General features: G+C 33.8%; 1 protein-coding gene across 5 annotated transcripts in view; it reads left to right on the top strand.

The window, feature by feature from the left end:
• Window positions 1-20,378, top strand: part of FER (FER tyrosine kinase) — a 362,557-nt gene that overhangs the window by 28,919 nt on the left and 313,260 nt on the right. For 4 of the 5 annotated variants that reach the window (XM_031448777.2, XM_031448782.2, XM_064482956.1 and 1 more), the window contains one exon: window positions 2,097-2,363. In XM_031448777.2, coding sequence (XP_031304637.1) covers window positions 2,157-2,363 — 207 coding nt within the window. In that variant the 5' untranslated portion in view covers window positions 2,097-2,156. Of the gene's footprint in view, window positions 1-1,274; window positions 1,314-2,096; window positions 2,364-20,378 lie in introns of those variants that run through there. The other variant, XM_064482961.1, reaches the window with a different exon arrangement.

A 20,378-nucleotide genomic window follows, 5' to 3' on the forward strand; every position in this document is an offset into this window, starting at 1 on the left:
ATAACCGTCCTTTAGATGATTGTAAGTTATGCTGCAGTGATTTTTCTAAAACAACTTTGAGATACAACTCACATGCTGAAGAATTCACTCATTTAAACTATACAGTTTAGTGGTTTTGATTCTGTTCATGGAGTTGTCCTAAGCATCACCACAATTAATTTTTGAACACTTCCGTCATCCCAAAATGAAATCCAGTACTCATTAGCAGTAACTCCTCATTTCACCTCAAATTCATTGGCTTTAGGCAACCACTAATCTAATTTTCTGTCTCTAGATATAGATTCTGGACATTTCACATAAGAAGGTAATGTAGTATGTCAGTCTTTTGGTTTGGCTTCTTCACTTAGCATAAAGTTTACAAGGTTTATCCATGTTGTGGCTTGTGTCAATACTTCATTCCTTTTCATTGCCAGATAAGATTTCTTTGTATGATACATCATGATCCATTGATCAGTTGATGAACATTTAGGTTGTTCCACTTTGTGACTCTTACCAGCGATTGTGTTTGAACATTCATGTACAACTTTTTGTGTAAGCGTATGTTTTCATTACTCTTGGGTATATACATAAGAGTGGAATTTCTGGGTTATATCTGGTAACTCTGTGTTTAACTTGAGGAACTGCCCATTTTACATTTACATTAGCAGTATATGATGGTACTAATTTTTTTCACAGTTTCCAACACTAGATATTATCTATTTTTTTGATTATAGACTTCCTAGTGGTATGGAATGGTATCTCATTGTGGTTTTGATTGTTTGTTTTTCCTAGTGAATAATGATATTGAAAGTCTTTTCATTGCTTAGTGGACATTTATTTGTAAACCTTATTTGGAGAAATGTCTGCTCAAATCCTTTGCCCATTTGTAGTTGATTTGTCTTTTTTATTACTGAGTTCTAATAATTCTTTATATAATCCAGATAGAAGTATTCTTATCAGATATATGATTTATAAATATTTTCTCCCATTCTGTGGTCTTATCACTTACTTGATGGTGGCATTTGAGGTACAGAATTTTTTAATTTTGATGAAACCAAATTTATGTATTTTTATTTTGTTGCTTATACTTTTGGTGTCCTTTCTAGGAAACCATTACCTGAGCCAAGGTCACAAAGATTTACTGTTGTTTTCTTCTGAGAGTTTTATAGTTTCAGCTCTGATAATTTATATCTGTGATTCCTTTAGAGTTAATTTTTCGTCTATGGTCTGAGAAGGCATCCTGCTTAATTCTGTTGCATGTGCAGTCCAATTGTCCTAGCACCATTAATAGAAAAGACTTCTTTTCCCCCATTGAATAGACTTGGCACTGAAGTGTGAGTCCTCAAACTTTGTTGTTCTTCTTCAGGGTTTTTTTGGTTTGTTATTTATTTGGTTATTCTGGCTCCCTTGCATTTCGATATATATTCTAGGATTAACTTGTTAAGTTTTGCAAAAAAAAAAAAAAGCTAGCTTAGATTTTAATATGGATTGAATTAAGTCTGTAGATCAAATTGAAGAGTATAGCTTTCTTAAAAATATTAAGTCTTTTGGCTCCATTAACATGAGTCTTTCCATTTATTTAGGTCTTCTTTAATTTTTTTCAAAAATGTTTTGTAACTTAAAGAGTAAATGTTTGGGTTAGTTTTGTAAAATTTATTCTTAATTATTTTATTCTTTGTGGTGCTGTTGTAAATAGAATTTTTTAATTTCATTTTTGGATTGATCATTGCTAGTATATAGAAATACAGTTGATATTTGTATATTGATCTTGCACTCTGTAAACTTACTGAGCTCATTTATTAGTTCTAATACTTTTTAAATTGCATTCCTTAGGATTTTCTATATACTGTGTCACAACATCTGCAAATATATTTTTACTTTTTCCGTTCCAATTTCAATGGAAATTATTTCATTTATTTTATTGTACTGGCTGGAACCTCCATTATAATTTTGAATAGAAGTGGTGAGAATCCTCATCTTATTCCTGATCTTTGGGGGAAAGCTTTCAGTTATAGTGATTTTTTTTTTTTTCACTCTAAAAAGAATGGGCCATAACTTTGCTTTGAAGACTAATTTCCTTTTGATTTAAGATTTTTTCCTTCTGTTTACATATGCAGATATGTGCTGATTAGAAGGCTACTTGTGCAGTGTGGAGGATAAGACAGTGCCTTACAAAAATGGGGTTTGGGAGTGACCTGAAGAATTCACATGAAGCTGTGTTAAAATTGCAAGACTGGGAATTACGGTTACTGGAAACAGTGAAGAAATTCATGGCCCTGAGAATAAAAAGTGATAAAGAATACGCATCTACTTTACAGAACCTTTGTAATCAAGTTGATAAGGAAAGTACTATCCAAATGAATTATGTCAGCAATGTGTCTAAGGTAAGAAGAATGATTTCATCATTTATTTTCTATAGCATTATAGTTGTCCTTAAGGCAAATAGATCATACTATTGAATTAGCACACCCAAGTCAGCATTCTGAGTTAGTGGTTCCATAATCTTGCTGATTACAGAATCTCATGGGGGAAGTTTCAAAAATTCTAAAATTTTGGCCGTACTCCTGTTATTCTGAGTCAGGAGGTCTGATGTTTTTTAACTTTGAAATTTTTTTTTCCTAGTAGATAGCCAGATTATTCTAACGATCAGTTAGGTTTGAGAACCATTCTTAGAAATTTTGTTTTCTTTATTACCCTACCGTCTTGGGTCCCTTGAGCCTTGCTGTTTTCTTCTTTCAAGACAAGCTTTCATTATAACTCACCTTCTCTGAATTCTGTGATTCGTTAGTGCAGTGAATCACATGGAATATTTTAGTATATAGGTGTTCTTTGCTGTCATTTCATTACTAAATAATAATACATTGATGATTTAATCACACTTAAAAATCCTTTGGATAAGCAGCATATTTTTTTAAACTCCAAGATTATAAAATATCATACAAAATTTAAAAAAAGGGCTATAAAAATAAAGACCAAAATTGTGCTGTTCTTTGAAGGCGTAAAAGGTAAAATGTTACACATCTGAATAATTCTTCAAGTTTTGGTGTATTTATTTTCATTGTCTTACTTAAGCATCACATTTTGCTATATTTATTCAAAGTTAAAATTTTTTTTTAACCTTACTTTGAAAAGTTAAAAAAAATTGGTGTGTTTCTTGCACTCTAAGGGTGCAAGAAAGGGTCTTAGAATTTGAGTAAATTGTAGAGGAAACTGTTTCTTACGGGAAATGTGTGTGTGTGTGGTGTGTGTGATCAGGTAAATATTTGTGATTTCGTTGACTAACCCTAATGTTTATATCTTTCCTTTCCTGGGACAGTGAGATTCCCCAAAGAGCAATTCTCTAGTCTCTAGCCTGAAGGTAGGTTTGCCTGATGTGGCAAATTAAAATATAGAACACTAGTTAAATTTGCATGCAATATTTGAGACATGCATACACTAAAAATTATTTATCATTTATCTGAAATTCAAATTTAACTGGTGTCCTATATTTTGTTTGACTACTAGTGTTATGAATAGATAGGGAAAATACAGTGTTCAAAGAGTCATAATTTAGTTATTTCTCCTGTTTTTGGTCAGCTGTCTTGGTGTTACTGAGCGCAGAGCCTCTTTGGATCATGTTTACCTCTTGTTTCTTCTGTGCTGGGGGAAGAGCAGTTGCGTGTCTGTGTGGGCAGAGTAGTGGGAACTATAGAATTTTGGCTGTTCCTCACATAGGCTTTGGGTCAGTCCTCCTGCTTCAGTGCCCTCTCCTTTACCTTCATTTATATGTCTTAGTTTCTAAGCTTTACTGGAGTTACCTGACCCTATAAATTGCCTCCCCCCCTGCCCCGTTTTACTTAAATATAATTGACATGCATCACTCTATAAGTTTAAGGTGTATAGCATGATGGTTTGATTTACATACATTGTGAAGTGATTACCACAATAGATTTAGTTAACATCCACCATGTATAGCTATAATAAAAAGAAAAAAGTTTCTCCTTTTGATGAAAACTCTTGGGATGTACTCACTTAACAACTCTCCTATGTATCACACAGCAGTGTTAATGACAGCTGCCATGCTGTACATTATATCCCTAGTACTTATTTATCTTATGTACCTTTTGATCCCTTTCCTCCAATTCCCCCTCCCACCACGTTGCCTTTTCCCCTTGACTTCCCTTTTGCAGAACACTTAATGTTCAACTTTTCCTGATAGGCACATCAGTAACCACTTACTTGCTTTTCATTTTCTTGTATTTTGTTGGCATGTCTTATCTGTGATTGTTGCCTTTTCTGTTTTGTTTGTTATTGCAAGTGTATACTTTAAATAAGTATATTGTATTTTAGTGGGGTTTTGGAAAGGAGGGGAAAAATAGCCATGTGTTTTATTTACTATGTTTAACTGGAGTTACACTCTTTAGAAAAAGTAAGGTAGTGAAAGAAACAAGAAATAGGATTAATAGGTGAGAAGATGGAGGATTTATGAGGTTAGGATAGAGGAGGAATTATCCATGTGTGTACTGAAGTGTCATGTATTTTCATGAGGAATAAATGGAGACAAATACTAAGATAATTAAGGAAGGCAGGCAGGAGAATTTTTGCGATGGGAAAGGAGGCTGGGAAAAGGTGACAGATTGGGAGGAAGTGGTTTTAAGGGAATAGTATTGCCTTTCACCGAAGAAATGTTGATAGATAACAGTTGAACAATGGTTGGAAACCCAAAGAAAAACAAGGAGTATGTCAGTCAGCCTTTCCTCTTGACACTGAAAATCCATCATTTATTCTACCTTAAAGAAAAGTCCAGGATATCCATTTTTTCTTTAGAGCACTGTGTTTTTGGTGTTGTGTCTAAAAAAAAAAAAACTTTGCCGTATCCAGAGGTGTTTTCTCCTATGTTTGCATCTGGAAGTTTCATGGTTTTAAGCATTTATATTTAGGTCTATAACCTATTTTTAGTTAATTTTTGGATATGGGGCAAGGTATAGATTAAAGGTTTTTTTTTAACTAACAGATATTCATTTATTCCAGCAACATTGTCTCAATTGATATTCTGTTTTCTATTGCATTGATTTCTGCTCTGAAATCTATTAAATTTTTTTCCCACTTAATTTGGGTTTTGTTTGCTCTTTTTTTTCCCCTTGGGTTAATAAGGTATAAATTGAGATTATTAATTTAAGGCTTTTCTTCTATTGTAATTCATATAAACTTATAGTGTTTTTAATTTTGTCTAATTCTCATATGCTTATTTTCATTTTCTTTCAGTTTAGGATGTATTTTAATTTACCTTTTGATGTCTTCTTTGGACCATGTGTTCATTTAAAGTCTGTTATTTAATTTCCAAGTATTTTTTTTTCTAGAGATAATTTTGTTACTGATTTAAAATTTAGTCCCATTGTTTTCCAAGATTCTATTTTATGTGACTTGAATCCTTTAACATTTATGAATACTTGTTTCATGGCCTAGAGTATGTTCTGTCTTTCATGTGTACGTTATGTTCTGCTGTTGTTGTTTGGAGTGTTTTATAAGTGACAATTTGGTCAAGATGTTGATCGTAGTGTTCAAGTTGTTTGTACCCCTACCCTTTTTTGTCCACCTGTTCTATCAGTTATTGAGATAGGTATGTTGAAATCTCTGATTATAATTGTGAATATGTCTGTTTCTCCCTGCAGTTTAATCAGTTTTTCTTTCATGTATTTTGAGTCTCTGTTACGAAGTGGATAAATGTTTAGAATTGTTACTTTTTTATGATAAATGAATTAATTTGTATTTTAGGTGACTGATGTTTAGGATTTCTAAATCTGTATGAATTGACCATTTATGAAATTAGCTTCTTTATCCCTGGTAGTCTTCTTTGCTATGAAATCTATTCTGTCTGATATTAACATAACCACCCTAGCTTTCTTTTGGTTAATGTTAGCATGGTATGTCTTTTTTCATCCTATTTGTTATATTTAAAGTGGATTTCTTATAGGTAGAATGTAGGTAGGTCTTGCTTTGTTTCCTAATATGATAATCTTTGTCATTTAATTGGTGTGTTTAGACTGTTATCATTTAATGTGATTATTGATTTGGTTAAGTTTAAATCTGTCATGTTGCCATTTGTTTTCCCTTTGTCCTACGTGCTCTTTCTTCATTCTTATTCTCCTTTTTTCTCCTTATTTTGGGTTGAGTTTTTTTATGATTCCATTTTTACCTTCTTTGTTGGATTATCACCTGTCACTGTTTATTGTGTTATTTCAGTGGTTGCTTTAGGGTTTATAGGATACATCTTTAACTTACTGTACATCTATGTTTTAGGGATAATGTAGAACCTCATCTATATAATATCCTTGCCACACTATACCTCCATTTCTGCCTATCCTTTGTGCTATTGTTGACATAACTTTAATTCTACTTATGTTATAGGCCCCGCAATACATTCTTCTCCTCCTTGTCCTCCTCTTCTTCCTCTTCCTCCTCCTTCTTGTTATAAATAATTGATTATCTTTTGTATAATTTAAATAATAAGAACGTAAGCTTTTACGTGTACCCATTGAGTTACCCTTCATTTCTTTGTGTAGATCCAGGTTTCCACCTGGTACTATTTTCCTCCTGCTTGAAGAGCTCCTTTTAACATTTCCTGTAATGGAAATCTGCTGGTAATTCATTTTTTCAAATTTTGTAAGTGTGAAAATATTTTTGTGGTTTTTTTTTCGAAAAGTATTTGCTATATATAGAATCCTAGCTTGGCACAATTTTATTTCACTACTTCAAAGATGTATTGTTGTCTTGCATTTTTTTTTTTTTTGATAAATATTTGTGCCTAAGTTTCCCCTCCTCTGACTGTGCTTAAGATTTTCTCTTTATCACTGATTTTAGGCAATTTGTTATGTGCCTTTGTGTAGTTTTTTTCATGTTTCTTGTGCTAAAGTTCTGTGGATCTTAGAAAACTGGGGGCTTACAATTTTTAGATGCTTTAGAAAAATATCTGCCATTATTTTTTCAAAAATTTTTTTTAGTCCTTCTTCCCTGTTCTTTCCTTTGGGGGCTCCAATTTCATACATATTTGGCTGTTTGAAGTTATCCCTTAGTTTACGGGTGCTCTGTTTATTTATTTTTCTGTTTTCTGTGTTTCTGTGTTTCACTGTGGCTAGTTTCTACTGTTATGTCTTCCATTTCAGTAATCTTGTTTTTATGTAGTGTTACTATCATTCAATGTATTTTTCAGCTCAGATATTTTTCACTTCCAGTACTTTCCTTCTTTCCTTCCTTCCCCCTTTCCTTCTTATCTTCTTTCCTTCTCTCTTTCATGTTGGGATAATTTTTTTCTTAAATTCAGGTAAAACTGGTACATATTAGTTTCAGGTGTACAACATAACCGATATCTGTATACACTATGAAGTGATCATTGCTGTAAGTCTAGTTGTCAGCCATCACCAAACACTTGCTCTCTTCACTCTTTACACCTACTCCCCAGCCCCTTCTGTCTGATAACCACCAGTCTGTTATCTGTACTTGTGAATTTTGTTTTATTTTCTTTGTTTGTTTTGTTTTTTGGATTCTACATATACGTGAAATCATACAGTATTGATCTTTCTCTGACTGACTTAGTTCATTAGCGTAATGCCCTCAACATCCATCCGTGTGGTCACAAATGGCAGGCTTTCATTCTTTGTAATGGTTGGATAATATTCATGTGTGTGTGTGTACATGTATACATCTTATTTATTTATTTATTCATGAGTGGACACTTAGATCATTTTCATATCTGGCTATTGTAAAAAATGCTGCAATGAACATTATGGGTGTATGTATTTCTTTGAATTAGTGTTTTTGTTTACTTTGGATAAATATCCAGCAGTGGAATAGCTAGATTGTATGGTACTTTATATATTTTGAATATTAGCCCCTTAATGGATATATAATTTGCAGATATTTTCTCCTATTCAGTAGAGTGACTTTCTGTTTTGTTTATGGTTTCCTTTACTGTATAGAAGCTTTTTAATTTAATATAATCCCAATTGTTTGTTTTTGCTTTTGTTGCCATTGCCTTTGGATCAGATCCAAAAAAATATCTCTGAGAGTGATGTCAAGGATCTTCCTTACGTATGTATTCTTCTAGGGGTTTTATGGTTTATGGTCTTACATTCAAGTCTTTAATCCATTTTGAGTTGATTTTTATATATGGTATAAGACAGTCATTCACTTATATTCTCCTGCATGTGGCTGTCCAATTTTCCCAATACACCATTTATTGAAGAGACTATCCTTTCCCATTTTATAGTCTTGCCTCCTTTGTTGTGAATTGATTGACTATATATGTCTGGTTTTATTTCTTGTCTCTCTGTTTTGTTCCACTGACCCACATGTCTCTTCTTACTCTACTGTCATAGTGTTTTGATTACTATTGCTTGATTACTGCAGTTTGAAATGAGGTATCATGATACCTCCAGCTTTGTTTTTCTTTCTCAGGATTGCTTTGGTTATTTGGGCACTTTCGTCCCATACAAATTTTAGAATTATTTGTTCTAGAACTGTGTAAAATGTCTTTGGAATTTTGATAGGGATTGCATTGAATTTGTGGATTACGTTGGGTCATGTGGACATTTCAACAATATCAATTCTTTCAACCCATAGTCATGAAATGTGTTTCCATTTATATGTGTTTTCTTCAGTTTCTTTCATAATGTCTAATAGTTTTAAGTGTATAGATCTTTTACTTCCTTGGTTAAATTTATTCCTAGGGATTTTATTCTTTTTGATGCCACTGTAAATTGAATTGTTTTCATAATTTAGCTTTGTGATAGTTCATTATTTGTATAGAAATGAAACACATTTTGTATATTAATTTGTATCCTGGAACTTAACTGAATATATTTATTACTTCTAAGAGTTTTTTGGTGGAGTCTTCAGGGTTTTCTATATGTAGAGTCATTTCATCTGAAAATAGTGGCAGTTTTATTTCATCCTTTCCTATTTGTATGCCTTTTATTTCTTTTTCTTGCCTAATTACCAGGGCTAGGACTTCCAATACTATGTTGAATAAAAGTGGTGAGACTGGAGACTGATCTTGGATGAAAAGCTCTCAGCTTTCCACAATTGAGTATGATGTTGGCTGTGAGTTTGTTATATATGACCTATACCTATGTTGAGAATTTTTATCATGAATGGATGTTGAATTTTATCATATGCTTTTCCCTATCGAGAAGATCATATGATTTTTAGCCTTCATTTTATTAATATGGTGTACCATAGTTATTGATTTGCAGATGTTGAATTGCATCCTTGGAATTCCTGCATCCTTGGAATTAATTCCCATTGTTCATGGTGTATGATCCTTGTAATGCATTGTTGAATTTGGTTTGCTAATATTTTGTTGATGATTTTTGCATTTATGTTCATCAGGCATATTAGCCTGTAATTTTCTTTTTTCATTGGTATCTTTGTCTGGTTTTGGTATCAGAGTAATGCTGGTCTCCTAAAATGAATTTGGAAGTCCCTCTTCTTCAGTTTTCTGGAAGAGTTGGAGAAGAAGAGATATTAAATCTTCATTTAATATTTGGTAGAATTTACCAATGAATCTGTGTGGTTCCGTAGACTTTTGAATGTTGGGTGGTTTTTTGATTACTGATTCAGTCTTCTTACTAGTAAAGAGTCTATTCAGATTTTCTACTTCTTCATGATTCAGTCTTGGGAGCTTGTGTATTTCTAGGAATTTATCCAATGTTTTTCACTTTTCTAGTTTTTTTTGACATGTAACTATATTTGTTACATTTGTATCCTAAATGTATCCTTTGTATTTCTGGGGTATCAGTTGTAACATCTCTTTGATTTTATTTGAGCCTTCATTCTTTATCTTGGTGAGTCTAGATAAAGGTTTTTCAATTTTATTTTTCGTTTCAAAGAACTAGTTCTTAGTTTCACTAATCGTTTCTGTTGTTATTTTAGTCTCTATTTTATAATTTCTCCTCTGATCTTTATTATTTCCTTTCTTTTACTAACTGTGGGCTTTGTATGTTCTTCTTTTCCTAGTTCCTTTAGGTGTAAGTTAGATTATTTGGGATTTTTTTTGTTTCTTGAGGGCCTTTCTCTATTTCAGCTTCCCTCTTAGAGCAGCATTTAGTGCATTCCATAAATTCTGGGTTGTTTTATTCCATTTTCATTTGTCTCATAATGTTTTTAATTTCCACCTTGATTTCTTTGTTGACACATTAGTGGTTTGCTAACTGTTTAATCTTCATATATTTGTGATTTATCCAGTTTTCTTCTTATAATCGATTTCTAGTTTCATACCATTGTTATCGGAAAGATGCTTGATATGATTTCAGTCTTCCTAAATGTATTGAGACTTGTTTAATGGTTAACATGTAGTTTATCCTTGAGAATATTCCATGTGCCTTTGAGAAGATAGTTTATTCTGCTTTTGTGTGGAATATTCTGTTTATACCTTTTAAGTCCATCTGGTTTTACATTTCATTTAAGGCTAATGTTTCTTTATTGATTTTCTGTCTATATGATCTATCTATTGTTGTAAATGGGGTTAAAGACTTCTACTATTATTATATTGCTGTCACATTTCCCATTGAGATGTGTTAATAGTTACTTTGTATACTTACATGTTTCTGTGTTAAGTGTGTAAATATTTATAAATATTATATCTTCTTTTTGGATTGACCATTTTATTATTATGTAATGTGCTTGTCTTTTTTTTTTTAAACATTTTTTAACTGAGTTATAGTCATTTTACAATATTGTGTCAAATTCCAGTGTAGAGCATAATTTTTCAGGTATACATGAACATGCATTCATTGTCACATTTTTTTTTTTTTGCTGTGAGCTACCATAATATCATGTATATATTTCGCTGTGTTATAGAGTATAATCTTGTTTATCTATTCTGCATATGCCTGTCAGTATCTACAAATTTTGAACTCCCAGTCTGTCCCTTCCCACCCCCCCACCCCCTTGGCAACCACAAGTTTGTATTCTATGTCTAGTCTGTTTCTGTTTTGTATTAATGTTTTGGGTTCTTTTAGATTCCACATATGAGCAATCTCATATGGTTTTTTTCTTTCTCTTTCTGGCTTACTTTACTTAAAATGACATTCTCCAGGGACATCCATGTTGCTGCAAATGGCATTATGTTGTCATTTTTATGGCTGAATAGTATTCCATTGTATAAATATACCACATCTTCTTTATCCAGTCGTCTGTTGATGGACATTTAAGCTGTTTCCATGTCTTGGCTATTGTAAATAGTGCTGCTATGAACATTGGGGTGCAGGTGTCTTTTTGAAGTAGGATTCCTTCTGGATATATGCCCAGGAGTGGGATTTTTTTTATTATGTTCTTTGTTTTAAAGTCTATTTTGTCTAATGTAAGTATGACTGTTCCAGCTTTCTTTTCATTTCTGTTTGCATGGAAAATTTTTCCATGCCCTTCTTTTTCAGTCTGTGGATCCTTAGATCTAAAGTAAGTTTCTTCTTCATAATGTATGTTAGTCTTGTTTTGTTTTGTTTTGTTAATCCATTTAGGCGCTCAGTGTCTTTTGTTGAGTAATTTAGTCCATTTACACTGAAAGTAAATATTGGTGGGTGTGAACTTATTGCTATTTTGTTAATTGTTTTCTGGCTTATTTTGTAGTTTCTCTTTCTTCCTGTCTTTATCTCTTGCTCTCTTCACTTGTGGTTTTATGAATTGCTTTAGTGTTATGTTCAATTCTATTCTCATTATCTTTTGTATATCTGCTGTATGTTTTGCTTTGTGGTTACCTTGAGGTTCACATATAGCTGTCTCTGTATATAGCAGTCTGTTTTAAATTGGTAGCGGCTTAAATTCGAATACATTCTAAAAACTTTACATTTTTATTGCCCTCCTGGAAACTTTGTGTTTTTGTTGTCATACTCTACATCTTTTTTATTTTGTGTATTCCTTAACTAATTATTGTAGTTTTAATTTTCCTCCTTTGGCTTTTAAACTTCATACTAGCTTTATAAGTGGTTAATACTACCTTTCCTATATATTTGCTTTTACCAGTGAGACTTTCACTCATATATATATATACTATAATATATATATATTATTGTTAGTTGGTGCTGTCTTTTCAGCCTAAAGAAGACCTTTAACACTTCTTGTAATATTGGTTTAGTGGTGATGAACTCATTTAGCTTTGCTTATTTGGAAAGCTCTTTATATCTCATTTAATTCTGAATTGTAGTCTTTCCAGGTATAGTATTTTTGGTTATAAATTTTTTACTTGCAGTACTTTGAATATATTATGCCACTCCCTTCTGGTCTGCAGAGTTTCTGCTGAAAGGTCAGCCAGTAGTCTTAACGTGGGTTCCCTTTTATGTAACAAGTTGTTTTTCTCTTGCTGCTTTTAAGAGTCTCTCTTTATCTTTAACTCTTGACAGTTTATTTATAATTTATCTTGGTGGTCATCTTATTTAGAACTCTGTGCTTCCTGTACTTGTATGTCTGTTTCCTTCCCCAGGTTAGGGAAGTTTTTGGCCATTATTTTTTCAAATAAGTTTTCTGCCCCTTTCTCTCTCTCTTATTTTTCTGCTCCTTACCCCCGTGGGTTCCCCCTGGCCTCCATAAAGTGAATGTTATTTTCCTTGATGTTGTCTTGTAAGTCTCCTAAGTATCTTCACTTTTTAAAATTCCTGTTTCTTTTTGCTACTCTGTTTGGGTGAGTTCTGCTGGCCTATCTTCCAGGTTGCTGTTTTGTTCTTCAACTTCATCTAGTCTGCTTTTGAACCCTGTAGGGTATTTTTCAGTCCAGTTATTGTATTCTTCAACTCTGTGACATCTGTTTAGTATTTTCTTATATTTCTTATAGGTCTCACTGTGTTCATTCATTCTTCTTCTTAGTTCAGTAAGCATCTCTTTAACTCTTTATCAGGTATAGTATTTTACTTGTCTCTGTTTCATTAAGGTCTTTTTCTGAGGTTTTGTCTTATTCCTTTGGAACATGTTCCTCTGTTTCTTCCTTTTGCTTGACGCTGTGTGTTTGTTTCTATGTATTAGGAGAAATAGCTATCTCTCCCAGTCTTGAAGGACTAGGCCTTATGTAGGAGATGGCTCTTATCATTCAGCCTTATCCTAGCTCTTGGTTATCTCTGAGACCTTTGTGATTGTCTGAGTAGCCTGACTTAAAAAAAAAAAAAGTTTATTTATTAATTTTTTGGGGGTGGGGGTAATTAGGTTTAGTGCCACCATCCATGAGGAAAATCCCAACTAATTCCTGTCCATCCAGCAGATACTTTAAGATTAGCAACGGAATCTCCTTCATATATAATCCAGTCACCTTTCAAATTGCTGCCTTTGTGCTGTTTCCTGGAACCAGTGAGTCCACACATGAGCCCTGCAACAGAAGTACCTCAGATGGCCCCCTGGGTGTAAGCCCCATTGGTTTCTAAAGCCAGATGTCTTGGCTGCCTTGTCTATCTGGTGTGGGTGTCAAGGGTTTAGGTGCCCAGTGTGCGGCACAAATACTTTGATCCTCAAAGAGAGGTCTGGGCTTATGAGATGCCTCCCTACCGTGTATCAGTGTGTTGGGATGGGGTTTTAGGTGACACTGCATCTTTGCCTCTACTGCCCATCTAGTTTTAAGTTCTTTTTAGCTGAAATTATTCCAGATGTAGATGTAGATTTGGTATGTCTTGGAAGAGGGTGAGATCAGGCTTGCTATGCCACCATGTTGGACTGCCGCCCCTCCAACCCTTGGGCTCTTGAATAACCCTATCAGTGATTTTAACTAACCCTCTCCCTAATCTCTCCTGTTCCAGCTGTGTCCCTTCCTCCCTCCCTCCTCCTCCTCTGGCAGTGTCACTTCCTGTCTCACCAGTATTTCAATTTACATATGCCTGTGTGCCAGTGCTTTATTTTTTCATATCTGCCAGATTCAGATCCTCCTTTTGCCCCATGCCTGTACTTATGGTGGAGGAATTGGAGAGAAGAAAACAGAAACTTGAGTAGTTGAGCCATTTTTATGTTGAAAATTAACAAGTCATAAATAAATGAATCATTTGTAATAGTTCAATTTGAATCTTTTAAAATATTTTCCATTTGTCTAATTAATATAATTTATTCTTTTTTTCAGTTTCTTGAACAGATGGAATACAGTCATAATAACTTTTATTCCTCCTGTCTTCTATCACCGGTGCTACTTCTGGGCCAGTTTGATTGATTTTTCCCCCTTATTTTATATTCCTGCATCTGCATGTCTGGTAATCTTTGATTTGATGCCAGATATAATGAATTTAAATTATTAGTTACTGAATAGTTTTACATTTCTTTATATATTATTGAGCTTTGTTGGGATATAGTTAAGTTACTTGGACATAGCTTGATCTTTTTGGTTTTTGTTTTTTATATTTATTAAGTAGCCCAGCAGTATGTGTAGTCTAGAGTGAATTTATCTCTTCTGCTGGGGCAAGATCATTCTCAGTATTCAGAGGATGCTCCCCATATTATGAGGTTTTATACTCTGGCTGTTGGAACCTGGCACAATTCCGTGGTCCTATGTGAGCTCTAGACAGTGTTTTCTGTAATCCTTACAGATGGGTTATTTCCTTGGCATAGAGTAGTTTCCTCACATCCTGAGCTGATCAGCACTTAGCTTAATATTTGAGAAGGAGTCTTTGTGGATCTCCTGAGTCTTCTCTTCGTACACCTCCCTCCTCTGCAGTACTGTGTCCTTGTGTCTTCTCCAGTACTGTACCCTGATGTCTCTTTGCTCTGAACAGTCTCTTTAACTCACAGAGATAACTGTGTTCTACTTGGCTCTTCTTCCCTGGGCCATGGCTTGTACATTTTCTCCATTCAGTAAGCTGTGATAATCTCAGGACTCAGTTCATTTATTTATAGTCTTTCAGAGTTCAGTGTCCTTCCTTGCCTAATGTCCAATGGCTTGAACATTATTTCTTGTATTTTGTCCAGTTTTTAGTTGTTTTATGCAAGGGGATAAATATGTGCCTGTTTCTCTATCTTGACTGGAAGCAGAAGTCTTGTAACTAGTGATTTTTATGTCTTTACTTAAAAAATTTAAAATATACAGCAGAGTTTCAAGAATAGAACAAAAAACAGAGTCCCCTATCTACTCTATTGATTAGTTAACATTTTGCTGTATTTGATCTGTGGTTCCCTTTTTCTCTTAATATAACTTTTATATATATATATATATATATATATATATATATATATATATATATATACACATATATATATATGTTTTGAATGATTCACAAGATAGTTGAAGACATCATGTCTCTTTATTCTTAAATATTTAAGCATGTATTTTCTAAGAACAAATCCACAATATAATGATTAAATTTGGGAAAATTGGCAATGTTACCATGCTATTATCAGCTTTTGTCAGTTGTTCCAATATTGTCCCTTTTTGGCAAAAAATTTTTTTTTCATCCTGATTCAGAGTCTAATCCAGAATCACTCATTTCATTTAGTTATGCTTCTTCAGTTCCTTTAATCTGGAATGTAAGTGTGAGAAGTCACACTCTGTGCCATGTAGTTTTCCTTTTTTGGTTAAAGTTATTTTGAAGTGTGTACATTCTGTCTTTAATCCTGAGGGCATGGTTTTTGTGTGGTTTTACTTTTATGTTTTTATTGTTTGTGTTGCATTTGGAAGAGATATTGGGAGATAGAAGCCTAGGTAGCCATATTTGCTTTTAGTTACCCGAACTCTTTCCCTGTCATTCTTTGAATACTTCTTATTTCCTGACTTAATAAAATACTCCAGGCTCATCTTTTGAATCTTCCCTTTTCCAGTCCTTCATTAAAGTCTTTCCCTAAGGGATTTTTGGTTCCTTTTAGCAGAAAGAATATTTAGATATTCAGCCAAGTTACTATGTTGGAATATTATGTCTCAGAGTATATTGCAATCACAAGTAATGCTGTAATGAGTAACTTTGTTACAGATATGTTTTTGTATCCTTATGAGTATCCTTAGAGTAAGTTCCTGGAAATGGAGTTTCTTGGTCAAAGTGTAAATGTTTTTGCTATATATTGCCAATATAAATAAATATAAATTTCCTTTATAGCCCTGTATCATTTTGTGTATCCAACAGGAATATGTGAAACTACCAATTGTCACTTAATCTGGGCAACAGAGTATTATTGTTAATCTGATAGTTAAGAAATGATACCTACTATGGCTTTTAATTTATACTTCACTAATTATGAATGAAATTAAATACCTTTTCATATGTTAATGGCTATTTTAGTTTGAGGGCTTGTTTTGCTCTATGCTAAAGGTGAATTTTATCTTGTGTTTTTTTACACATCTACAATTACACTTGTCAGAAATAAAAGACATCCAGATGGGAAAGAAGCAGCAAAAAATTGTCTCTGTCTGTGGAGGATGTGTTATTATATATAGAAAATACTGAAGATGCCACCAAGAGACTAATGAAACTAATAGATGAATTCAGTAAAGTTGCAGGATAGAAAATCAATGTACAAAAATCATTGGGTTTCTATACATTAACAATGAACTATCTGAAAAAGAAATAAAGATAACAATCCCATATACAATTCATCAAGTAACATTAAAATACTTAGGAATAAAGTTTACCAGAAAGGGAAATATCAATACACTGAAAATTGTATAAGATATTGATGAAAGAAACTGAAGGAGATACAAATAAATGGAAAGGTATTCTGTGCTAATGAAATGGAAGACTTAATATTGTTAAAATACCCTTACTATCCAAAGCCATCTATAGATTCAGTGCAATCCCTATCAAAATTCTAATGACATTTTTCACAGAAATAGAAAAAAAAATGTTAAATACACATGGAACTATGAAGACCTGGAATAGCCAGAGTAATTCTGAGAAAGTAGACAAAGCTGGATGCATCACAATTCCTGATTTCAAAATTTATTATAAAGCTATAGTAATCAATACAGTATGGTACTGACATAAAAACAGATACATAGACCAGTGGAACAGAATTGAGAGTCCAGAAATAAACCCACGTAGATGTGGTCAACTAAAGTTTGGCAAGGGAGCCAAGAATAGTCTAATATTGGATGTTAGGAAAACTGAATGTGCCCATGTAAAAGGATATTTAAAATTGGGCCCCTATCTTACACCACTCACAAAAATTAACTGAAAATGGATTGTAAACTTAAATGTAAAACCCAAAACTGCAAAGCTACTAGAAGAAAATATAGGGAAAAAATTTCTTAACATTGGTCTTGGCAACAGTTTTTTGGATATGACACCAAAAAGCTCAAGCAACAAAAGCGAAAATGTATAAGCAACAAAAGCATTAATAAAAAGCTTCTGTACAGCAAAAAGACAAAAACAAAAACAAAACCCTCAGCAAAATGAATAGGCAACCTACAGAATAGGAGAAAAATTAGCAAACTGTTTTTTTGATATAATATCAAAAATACAAGGAACTCATATAACTCAAAAGCAAAAAAAAATCCAGTTAAAAATTATCATGGCAGCATGAGATGATCCCTTTGTCTCTCTCCTTTAATCTGCAACCAGTAAAGCATCCATAACTCAACAAAGGAGCCTATTTCCTAAACACTAGAAGGCTGGAGAATTCTGCACATCGTTACATCTAAAGGTGGGTATATTGAAACAGATAGAGGCGGGAGATGGGGAACAGTGAAGGCAGTGCATGTGATCTCATACCCTTGAGCCTGCAGACTCAGAGAACCTCGTAGCACCAGGGGAGGCAGCTTACACACCAGATTCATGGCTGCACAGGTACCCACAGCCACCTGGAACTCAACAGCAGTGGCAGTGGAGCCTGCAGCCACATCCCTCCAGCTGCAGATGTGCCAACCACTCCAACTCCTCCCCTATGTCCCCCACCCAGTGGCAGAGCCTGCGTACCCTACAATTCTGGCCACAGCAGAGACACATGAGGCCCTGGCTGCCATACACCCTTTCCCTCCACCTGTGGCAGCAGAGCCTGCCATTCAGGAGACTGAAAACTGAAAACACAGAAGCACCTGACATCCTGGTGCCTCAGTGGGTGACACTGCTGATACCAGCAGCATTAAGGCACCAGTGACCCTGGAGGCACAAGCAGTGACATCTAGGGTACCGGGTGACACCTCTGATAGAGGCAGTGGAAGGTGTAAAGTGCCAACTCTCAAATACAACCAGAGCTCAGGTAAGACAAACCAGGAATTTGTGCTGTAGTGCCATCTACTGGGAAATAAAAGAGCGACTCTATTAACTTACTGAATCCTTAGAATCAAGAGTTTTTTTGGTTGTTTTTTTTTAAGCTTTATATGAAGAAGAAAGCTATTCTCTTCTTCAGATTTGCTGGCAGAGTAGCAATTCATTAAGCACTATGAAGAACCATGGTAACACAGAATTGTAAAAGGAAAATGACTGTTCTCCAGAAAATAAACTTGAAGTCATGGAATATTGCAATCTGATAGAATTCAAAATAGCTGTCATGAAGAAACTCAGCGATGTACAAGAAAACTCAGAAAGGCAATTGTATGAGCTCAGGAATAAAATTAATGAGCAAAAGGAATACTTTACCAAAAAGATTGAAACTCTATATAATAACAAAACAGAAATTCTGGAGTTAAATCAATAAATAAGATGGAGAACTCACTAGAAAGCTTTGGAAATAGAGCAGACCATATGGAAGAGAGAATTAACAAGCTCAAAGATAGAAATCTAGAAATGGTATAAGTAGAAGAGGAGAGAGCATTAAGATTTAAAAAAGAAGGAGGAGGAGGAGCAGGTGGAGGAGGAGAAGAAGGAAGAAGAGAAGAAGAAAAGAAAAAGAATAAGAGGAAGAATAGGAAGAGGAGGAGGAGAAGAAGAAGAAATTCTGTGAGAACTATCCATCTCTTTTGGGAAGGGCAACATTAGGATAATGGGTATCCCAGAAGAAGAGGGAAAAGGGAGCCGAGAATTTAGTTAAAGAAATAATAGCTGAGAACATCCCAAACCTGGGGAAGGAACTAGATATATGAATACATGAAGCTTAGAGAACTCCTAATTAATTCAATGCAAAAAGACCTTCTCCAAGACACATTACATTAAAATTCTCCAAAGGAAATGTGAAGAAATGATTTAAATATTTTTTCTAGTATTATTGAGATATTATTGACATATAACATATTTAAATTTAAGTTGTATGATGAGATGATTTGATACCCATATGTATTGTGAAATGGTTACCATAGAGAAGTTAGTTAACATCTCCACCCCTCACCTTTTTGTGTGTGTGGTGATAACATTTATGATCTACTCTCTTAACGAGTTTCAAGTATATAATGTGGCTAATGAAGACACAATTTTAAAGGAATCCAGGGAAAAAGGATGGTAACCTATAAAAGAATCCACATTTGGCCATCAGTAGATTTCTCAGCAGAAACTCTACCAGCCTGGAGAAAGTGGATTGACATAATCAAAATATTGATATATTAAAAATATCAGCCAAGAAAATTCTGTGCAGCAAAGTTATCCTTCAGATATGAAGGAGAAATAAAGACTTTTGAAGACAAATGAAAGCTGAGGGAGATCATCACTGTTAAATCTGCTTTATAAGAAATGTTGAAAGGAGCTCTTCTACCTGAAATGAAAAGGCCAACATGCACAAAACTATGAATAAGGTGATAAATAGAAACAGAATCAGAAAATTGCAACTCCATATCAGAATAAGTTGTTTAAACACTTAATTATAACATGAAGGGAAAAAAGCAGTAAAAGAAGAAAACCTACAGCTACTTCCATTTGGTAATAAACTCACAATATAAAAGGGATAATTTGAGATGATAAAATATAAAATTGGAAGTGGAAAAGGATGAAACCATATAGGCAAATGAAAATGCGATGTTGTCAGCACAAAAAGGACTATTTTATCTATGAGATGTTTTACACAAACTTCATGGTAACCATAAAACAAATCTAGAGCAGAGACATGAAACAAAAAAGAGGAAACAGAAAATACTCTTGCAAAACCACCAAACTAAAATGGCAGACAGAAACACAAGGAAAAAGGAATGATGGAATTATAGAGCAACTAGAAAACAAAAGATAAAACAGCAGAACTAAGTACTTAAATAGTAATAATTACCCTAAATGTAGATGGATTGAATCAAAAGACACAGAGTGGCTGGCTGGATTAAAAAATAAGGCCCAACCATATGCTGCTTCCATGAGACTCATCTTAGCTCTAAAAACAAACATAGGCTAAAAGTGAAGGGATGGAAGAAGATACTCCAAGTAAATGGCAGTGAAAAGAAAGTGCCAACAAATTGGACAACCTAGAAGAAGTGGATAAATTCTTTAGTGATACTTTACAACCTTCCAATACTGAATGACAAAGAAGTAGAAAATCTGAATAGAGTGATCAGTAAGAAGGGGACTGAAACAAAAATCTCCCCAAAACAGAATTCCAGGACTAGACAGCTTCACTGGGTAATT

This window comes from Camelus dromedarius, chromosome 3, assembly GCF_036321535.1.
Source record: "Camelus dromedarius isolate mCamDro1 chromosome 3, mCamDro1.pat, whole genome shotgun sequence".
Lineage (NCBI taxonomy): Eukaryota > Metazoa > Chordata > Mammalia > Artiodactyla > Camelidae > Camelus > Camelus dromedarius.